Source organism: Mastomys coucha, chromosome X (assembly GCF_008632895.1).
Source record: "Mastomys coucha isolate ucsf_1 chromosome X, UCSF_Mcou_1, whole genome shotgun sequence".
In the NCBI taxonomy this organism is placed as follows: Eukaryota; Metazoa; Chordata; class Mammalia; order Rodentia; family Muridae; genus Mastomys; species Mastomys coucha.
Window position 1 is genome coordinate 2,580,611 of NC_045030.1, and position 8,830 is coordinate 2,589,440.

At 49.7% G+C, this 8,830-nt stretch overlaps 1 protein-coding gene across 3 annotated transcripts in view; it reads right to left on the minus strand.

Moving 5' to 3' along the window:
• Window positions 1–8,265, minus strand: part of Porcn (porcupine O-acyltransferase) — a 13,067-nt gene extending 4,802 nt beyond the window's left edge. The window contains exons 1-13 of one of the 3 annotated variants that reach the window (XM_031339333.1): window positions 8,103–8,265; window positions 7,297–7,465; window positions 5,912–6,104; window positions 5,490–5,533; window positions 5,067–5,248; window positions 4,857–4,987; window positions 4,725–4,742; window positions 3,353–3,367; window positions 3,139–3,264; window positions 2,873–2,973; window positions 725–801; window positions 561–624; window positions 381–466 (exon numbers count right to left, since the gene is read on the minus strand). In XM_031339333.1, the coding sequence (XP_031195193.1) occupies window positions 381–466; window positions 561–624; window positions 725–801; window positions 2,873–2,973; window positions 3,139–3,264; window positions 3,353–3,367; window positions 4,725–4,742; window positions 4,857–4,987; window positions 5,067–5,248; window positions 5,490–5,533; window positions 5,912–6,104; window positions 7,297–7,432 (1,173 nt within the window). In that variant the 5' untranslated portion in view covers window positions 7,433–7,465; window positions 8,103–8,265. The remainder of the gene's footprint in view (window positions 1–380; window positions 467–560; window positions 625–724; window positions 802–2,872; window positions 2,974–3,138; window positions 3,265–3,352; window positions 3,368–4,724; window positions 4,743–4,856; window positions 4,988–5,066; window positions 5,249–5,489; window positions 5,534–5,911; window positions 6,105–7,296; window positions 7,466–8,102) is intronic. The other 2 variants (XM_031339183.1, XM_031339250.1) reach the window with 2 other exon arrangements.
• Between the last annotated feature and the right edge of the window lie 565 nt (window positions 8,266–8,830).

Sequence of the window (8,830 nt, forward strand, 5' to 3'; positions counted from 1 at the left end):
GCTTCCCCTTAGGCTTAGTGCGACTTGTAACCTCACAAGCTATTCTTAGCCTTGACTGACTTTCCTGTCTCCCCAATTAAAATCTCTGTCCCACAGGGCCAGGACTTTGGCCTGCTTTAGTTCACCACTTTGTCTCCAGCACCTAGAACCAGCAGGTGCTCAATAAATGTTCAGTGGGGGAAACGAATGCCAGGTGTGTATACAGCAGGTGCTCAATAAATGCCTGTTAGAGAAACAGATGCCAGTGAATAGAGGGGAGGTTTTAGAGATGGCTCATGCACCAGAAAAGGAGGCTGGGCACCTGGAGACAGATACAAGATGGAAACAGAAGTGACATTTTTGAAGGGCCGTGTTAGAGGTTACCCATGATGAACCCTCACCAATCGATGCCGATGTGAACAGTCTGGCAGACAACGCTTCGACAAAATGCAGGCACTGAGGATGTGAGCCAGGCGCTTTCTGAGGACTGAACAGTATGGAAAGGTTAGCCTAAAGGAACATTGGCCCCAGCCTCCCATGAATCTTCCACCTGTACTGTGCCAGGCTCTGTCTGCACTTACCATGTTCCACATATGTGATAAATGCCAGGGACAGCAGCACAGCAGCCAGGTGGAAACTGAAGCCCTAGAGAGAGACCCAGACAAGGGGACAAGGAGAGTGAAGAGGAGGCTCTGAATTCCCTCCCCCCACCCAGCTCCCCTTGATCCCAGTCTGTCTTGCTTACATGTAGGAGGGCACTGGCTGCATAGGTGACCAGCACAGCAGAGAAGGTCCCCAGGCGGAGGGCATTTTTGAAAACATCTGCAGGTGGGAGAGACACAGGTCAAGGTTTCTGGAACTTTCACCAGCTTTTCCAGACAGTCACGGGTAGGATGATAATCATAATCTGTAGGGACCCTCAAGATAACGTCTTTAGGATATCCTCAACTGTCACAAGCCTGAAAATGAACTCCTAATCTTCCACTATGCTTTAAGCCAGACTTCTCAAGGTCAGTCATTGCCAATCCTACATGCTTCTAGGTCCTCGGGGCAAAATTCTACCTTCCCACACAGCCACACTCCTAGCAAATCTAATCAGCTCTTCCTTCAGAAGCCCTCTTCACACCACGGGCTGTGGCCACCACTACTGCTAATCCTCAGTCAGCTATAGTAGGCCCCACTGCTCTCACCCTCTGTCTTCCCTCTACTTCACTCTATCGAGCTAAAGGGATCAAAAAAAAAAAAAAGCCAAAGGTATTCAGTTATGATCCAAATATCCAAATAACCCCCTTGGATCCTAGCCTTTCTCAGAGTGACTGTCTCTCAAGGAAAAAGCCAAAGGCTTCTCAGGTCCAGGAACCTCTTGAGGATCTTTCTGAACTCATGTCCTACCCTGAGCCTGCCCAAAGACCTTAAGTCTTCCAGTTCTGGGGATGCAACTCAGAGCCTTGCAATGGCCCACCATGGAGCCACATCCCCATCCCCCAGTGATTGTCTTCTGTCTCTCATATACACCAAACAAATGCCCACCTCAGGATCTTTGCACCTGCTATTCTCACCATCTGTTCCATTCCTCCCCCATATTCTTTGCTCCTTCACTTTCCTCAGTGAAACGGTCCCTGGATAAATAATTTATAATTTCTGGACCACTCCCTACTCCCTCTTTCTCATTTCAACATCATTATGATTTACTGTGGCATTACTACTTGACTTACTGTACAATCTTTCTTCTTTTTTTTTAAAGATTTATTTATTTATTATACATAAGTACACTGTAGCTGTCTTCAGACACACCAGAAGAGAGCGTCAGATCTCTTAACAGATGGTTGTGAGCCACCACGTGGTTGCTGGGATTTGAACTCAGGACCTCTGGAAGAGCAGTCAGTGCTCTTAACCGCTGAGCCATCTCTCCAGCCCCTGTATAATCTTTCTTATTTATTATCCACCCTCCAAACTGACAGTTCTACCAGGTTAGCAAACGTTGTATGGTTTTGTTGTTGTCTCTAATATATCTTATTTTTGAGACAGGATCTCATGTATCCAAGGCTGATTTAAAATAGCTCTGGGGCTGGAGAGATGGCTGAGGGATTAAGAGCACAGACTGCTCTTCCAAAGGTCCTGAGTTCGGATCCCAGCAACCACATGGTGGCTCACAACCATCTATAACAAGATCTGACGCCCTCTTCTGCAGTGTCTGAAGACAGCTACAGTGTACTTTTTTTTGTTTTGTTTTTGTTTTTTCTTTTTTTAAAATTTATTTATTTTATGTATGTAAGTACACTGTAGCTGTACAGATGGTTGTGAGCCTTCATGTGGTTGTTGGTAATTGAATTTTTAGAAACTCTGCTTGTTCTGGTTGGCCCCACTTGCTCAGTCCCTCCTTGTTCTGGCCCAAAGATTTATTTATTATTATAAATAAGTACACTGTAGCTGATTTCAGACATACCAGAAGATGGCATCAGATCTCATTATAGATGGTTGTGAGCCACTGTGTGGTTGCTGGGATTTGAACTCAGGACCTTTGGAAGAGCAGTCAGTGCTCTTACCCGCTGAGCTATCTCGCCAGCCCATACAGTGTACTTTTTAATAAATAAATCTTAAGAAAAAATAGCTCTATGTAGCTGAGGATGACCTTGGATTTTTGACCTTCTAGCCTCCACCTCTATAGAGCTGGGACTACAGGCAGGTACACACCCAGTTTTTATGTGGTGCTGGGGATCAGATCTTGGGCTTTGAATGCTAGGCAAACACTCTACAAACTGAAATCCACTAGCAGCCCGTGATGCAGCGTGAGTGCCCGTCACACAGAAGTTGCTCAGTAAATGTTTGCTGTACAGATTTATGAAAGGCCCTGGGTCACCAACTATTCTGGAGTGGTGACTTGGTGACTCACAATTATTTAACCAATAAGACATGGGCAGGTTCCAGCTTGTGACAACTTCCACCATGGACCGGGGCAGCTCCACATTCAACGGTCTAGAGACTGTCAGGTCCCTGTGGGCAAAAACAGACATTCCATTACAGTTGGAATCTCAAGCTATCCGGCTGCTATGTTTTTCTTTTTGTCTTGACTGGTCCCTTCCCAGGAGCACCTCCCACCACCCTACAGTTCCTCCAGGGAGCACCCTGTGGGAGAAGGGGCCCCAAAGCCCTCCCCACCATTCCAGGTGGTCCTTCTCCTCCGTGAAGCCAGCCCCGGCCAATGTGGCTGTGGCCTCAGACAGAAAGCCCACAAAATAGTTGCTGAAGTGGAAGGAGACAGCACTCTCGTAGGCTCGTAGCCACCTGTGAAGGGCCAGGAAGAGAGGCATTACATTTAGGCCCCGACATGATACCCCCCATGTTTCATGGCATCCCAGCCTTATGAACTCACCTTACCATGGTGCCCCTAGGGCCCCAAGGGGTCAGGAATGCAGCAGAAAAGAGAGAAAAGAGAGTCAGAGAGGGCCTGAAAGTTGGCCTGAGTTCTTCATAGATAAGACAGAAACATGGTAGCAAAAGAGGCAGACTATGATGGTCACACACACACATTGTCAGGTGATTGGTTTCTCGTGGCTCAAATGAATGGGCGAGCTGGCATATGACATGGCCCTACACACTAAAATGGCCACACAGCCAGACAAAAGGTTCTCAGACTCTCAGCTCTCTAACCAGATTTTGTCACCTTCTAAGACAATAAAATAAAACCATAGTGAGATACAGAGACAGTTAAACGCCCGCTGTGCACACGATACACTGTCAATTTCACAGACAGTGTCAAAAGCAGAGAGCACCCTGCACATAGGTGCTTCAATTAGGCCTGGGCTTCACGCCCTGCTGTTTAACCCAGGGACACTGGTCAAGTGATTCCAATTTTTGGAGTCTGTCCTTCCCCTCCCACCCCTCTCTCTTTCTTTGTTTTTCTGTTTTTGAGATGGGGCTTCTTTGTGCAGCCCTAGCTGTCCCAGAACTTCCTTTGTAGACCAGGCAGTCTGGCCTTGAATTCAGAGATCTGCCTGCTTTTGCTTCCCAAACACTGAGATTGAAGATGTGTGCCACCACTGCCTGGCTACTTTTTGGTGTCTTGCTCAGTATGAGACATAATCAGGAGCCAGTGAGTAAGGGTAGAAAGTCACACAACCAAACCACTAGCCAACAGCTAGATACAGTCCTGAGCAAACACAGACGTGGGCTCATAGCTTGTCACAGTCCTTTACTCAGGTAGCAGCAAGCAGTCTGAGAAGGCAGACAAACTGGCAGAGTCAATCAAAAGCGGGCACACTGCATGCTGTACAGGCAAACCAGAGTTACAGAGAAGCCACAATCACTGATCAAGGTTTACCCTAGCCAGTGACAGCCACACAAGCCCACCACTGACAATGCACAACCCAACCAGTCAGGATTCTCAGTCCCACACTCAGGGAGTCAGTGGCCACAGGCAAACAACTCAACTCTGTTATCTGGAGTCGCAGACAGTTTAAAGTCACCAACTAATACACACTTGCCGCTTTCCATTTCAGTCACATAACTTATTTCTAGTGGTACAACAAAAGGACATCCAGACACAATAGTGTTGGAGTGTCAGTCACACATGGAGTCACAGAGCCAAATCTTGGTCAAACAGACATCCACAGACAGACACACTTGGTCTCTGTGCGGTAATGGGGTAGATGGTCAGTCAGATTCAGATGTCTGGAAGCAATTGGTCCAAGGCTCTGGCCCAGCCCTGGTCAGCCCACTTGCCCTCAGCACCTGCCCTCATTTACCTGGCTTTGCGTTTCTTGCTGTAGTAACAGAAGACAGACAGAAGCATTAAGAGACAGGCTCAGAATTGGGAAGACCCAGCCTTCTACCCAACCCCCTCACTACTACACGGGGGCCTTGAAGGCTGTGCTCACTTGCGAAGGAGTCGGTCACCGTCGAGGGGGATGAAGTAGGGGAAGAGGTAGGGGCCCACACAAGTGGACAGTACAAGGCACAGCAGGGCCAGCGCCAGGCTCCGGGCCACCTTCTTCAGCCATCGGCGGCTCTGTGGGATCAAGGATCCATGAGCACGGCCCCATGGCAGTTCCCACAGTCCCTGCCCACCTGGCCACCCAGGAGCTCACCAGTGGGCGGCCTTGGACAGCCTGTAGGTAGCTGTGGAAGGATATCCAGGGCCCAAAGACGATGGTGCCCACAAAGTAGAGGTAGCCCATGAACTCCACAGGTGAGGGCACTGCACCCACCTCGCCCCGGTCCAGGTCGAAGCCCAGAGACACCGCCTTCATGGCCACGATCATCTGGGCCCCTATGTGTGGGGCCCATGGTCAAGTGTATGGATAAGAAAGCATGTCACCATGAAGATAGGGTGCACCACGTGTGAGGTGAGAGGAAAAGGGAGACACAGTGATAGATAGAAAGAAACAGAGACAAAGATGTCAGGGGAAAGGGAAGCCTGCACTGTATGGTGGTTGGTTTATGAAGGGGAAAAGTCCAGAAAGGCTCTCAGGAGGTCAGGAGGGCAAGTGGGAGGGCAGAGAGCTACCCACCTCGCATCTTGTGCCATGTCACGGTGTCCACCATGTGCATCTCACTGAGGAAAAAAGGTGATGGTCTTGGGCCTATGCCTCCTAGGGCTTTGGACACTACAGGGGGCACCGAGGTATTGAAGGAGTTCTGCCTTCCTAACCCACATAACACATTGAGAAAAAAATCCCCAGGACCCCCTCCTCCAGGGGAAGCCCATGTTCAACCTATCCTGTCCAGCCTCACAGAAGGACATGTGTTTCAGGTCTCCTTCAGGAACACTTGTCACCCTCTCTGGTATCATCTCCTTGCAGAATGATGGTCCCTGACTCCTCACTCTCTCCTTAGACTCTCATGCCATCCTATCTTGGACCACTTCATCAAGGCATTGGGGACCCCGCCTGCCTTCTGCCAACAGGGGGAGGGTGAGGATGCACACCCATACCCCATGAGCAGGTAGATGAGGATGGTGACGGAGAGGAAGACGCCTCGGTGGGAGGAGTGTCGGCAGAGGAACAGCACGAGGTAGCACAGGAGGCTCAGCAGCACGACCCAAACCATGTGCAGCTGGAAGAAGTGGTAGAGGCTGAAGAAGCCACCTGCCACGGTGCTTGCATGCTTCAGGTAAGACGGTAACCCTTAGGGTGAGAGGGAGAGAGAGAGACAGAGACAGGGAGGGAAAACAAGAAGCAGGAGGTTGGTAGGCTGGCAAGAGAGGAAGGACTTGGGCAATAGGGCCCAGTCTGGGCAAAAGCCTAGAACATGCTGGGGTCTAAGGGGACCCAAAGCTGGTACTGGAGAGCTGGCATATGTGGCAAGGCCTGGATTTAAAAAGCAACAACTACTAAGGACATGTCGGGAACCCTGAAAGGAAACTTATCAATTGATGCTGGACAGGATTTCATCCAGATTAAAATGTTACAGGGGTGGGGATGATGGATGAGGCTATGCCTCTGTATGGGTGGGTGAGCAGTTTGTTCTCAGGGACCATAAATGGAAGGACTTGAGGTGAAGGGTCATGATACCATCAGGTTATTGAAATGATTCAGAAAGAGGAGGGCGGGATAGACAGGCAGGAAGATAGAGCAGTCTATTGTGGCCAACTGTGAAACCAGAGTGATTGACTTTTATATGTAAATATATGTTAGTATTCTTTGAGCTTTTCAGTAGCTTGATATGTACCAAAATAATAAAGCTGGGGGAAAAAGAAAACACCCACTTAAGATGAAAAGGAAAGAGCTGATTAGAGAACCTTTGCTTTTCAGAAATGCCTGTATCCTAGAGGAATCCTGGGGATTTCAGAACTTTCTCATTTGGCTATTGACTTTGTTATGACTGCAGAAACATTACAGAATCAAAGGATCCAGAAATTTCACAATGTCCTGATTATAGACATTCATAATGTCAAAATTTTGGAAGTCCAGCATGTGAAAATTTCAACTTGGCAGACTCTTCATACCTAGTAACTACGGCACTTTGGGTTAGAATACTTGTAACACCAGCATTCCAGGATCTGATTGATAACCTTGGAACATAGACAGTTCCGGATCCCACCATCCCCGAGTGCATGAATGCTGAAGGTCATGTCTTGGTTTAACAGGATGTGGCTTGCCAGTGTGGCTTGAGGTGGCTGTATGTAAAGGATGTGTTGTGGTGGAATTGGGGCTTAGCTTAATGGGATATGATGGGGCTGGACCTGTAGAGACCTGGTTTGGCATTGCAGGATGTGGCATGGTAGGATGTGGTAGGGTAAGGTATAGCTTGATGTCCATGAATGTGACAGATAAGACAAACTCTGTTGTGGTGGAACACAGTTTGGTAGGCACTTACCCAGCCTCCAAAGGAGGCGGCAGGCGAAGCAGATGGTAAGCAGCAGCCAGATCTGGTCAAGGCCCTGTTGGACAGTAGGCAGGAGACAGCCCTGCAGTAGCTGCTGGAAAAATTCCTGGCGGCTGAAGGTGGCCATTGTGGACCCACACAGATGGATGGACAGATGGATCTGCCAAAGGGAGGACACAGAGGGAGTAAGATGTCCATGGGGCTGCCCACAATCAAGGTTTGGATTTGAGCACTCAGGACTTCAGCTTGGGGCTGCCAACCTCCCAGGGGGTTGGAAGGCTTTGGGAAGGATATGAATATCAGGTACATCGGGCTGAGCCACCAACTGTGCTATCATTGGGTATTCTGGATGCACTGTGACCCGCAGGGAAGAAGGACCTTGTGTATCTTGAATGCTGTGAACAGTCCGGTTCAATGATGATAAAATGATATGCATTCTAGACCTATATATCAAATGGGGCGGAAGAAGTGGGCTCCTTGGTTTCTAAGGTAGTCAGTCAATGTGGAGTGCAGAAAGGGGGAGTCTGTGACACTTAGGGGCCGTGTGCATCTCTCCTTGTATGGATGTATCTTCCGCGAGCTTCATCTCACCCCACTCAGCAAAAAGCCGGCAACAAAGCCTTGCCCTGGTCGAGGGACTGCAGGAAAGTGGAAGTGCCGGCAGGGAACATTGCAGGGAAGGAGTCCCATAGGTGATGCGGACGAGGTCCCAGGACAAGGGGTATATAGATCCGCGCCCCGCAGGCCAGCTTAAGGATGGGAACGTGGGAACCGCACGCACACTACTGGAGACCTACCTGGCAGAAAGGAAGCCGTGGTCCTTGGGGCCGGGGACGCGCACTGCTGCCACTGTCGCCACCTCCTCCGGGCAGCCTCCCCCGCAGGCCGCAAGGCCGGGACCAGCAGTGGCTCCCAGGGCGGCGCGGCCGAGCGGGCCCTTTAAATCCCGGGGCGGGCTAGCAGCTGAGTTCCTCCAATCGGAAAGCGGGAGCGGGGCGGGGACCAGAGGAGTGAGCCCGAGCATCGCGAGGAGGAGGAGCAGGATTGAGGGGCGCGGGGCGCTGGAGCACGTCGGCACCCAGAAGGTTCACCGGTGCCCTTTTCAGGCCACTTGCCACTCCAGCTCAGGAACGTTCGGGGCGCAAGAATTTCCCAACTTCCAAGAAAACACTTCCTAATGATTATTTTATAAACCTTGAGAATCAAAATGGAAAAGATAGGGGAGAGAGGAGGCTAGCCCCTTTTCTGCCAAATGCTCGCCCCAATAGTCCCTCTTGTATACATACTGGTGTGACTGGCTCTAGCCGCAGCTGGAAAAATAAGCCGCTGTTCCTCCTTTCCTATCTCTAAAGGAATCTGAAGGAATTTCCAGTCTTCCTTAGCCCCAGGAAACAGATTGAAGCTTTTGTCCTTAATGACTATGTCACCTAGGAACACTCACTAGGTGCCTTATCGACCCCCTAAGGGTTAGTTGTACGCATTTGGTTTATCATTAACTGGTTTTGTTTGCTTAATTCCCCAATAG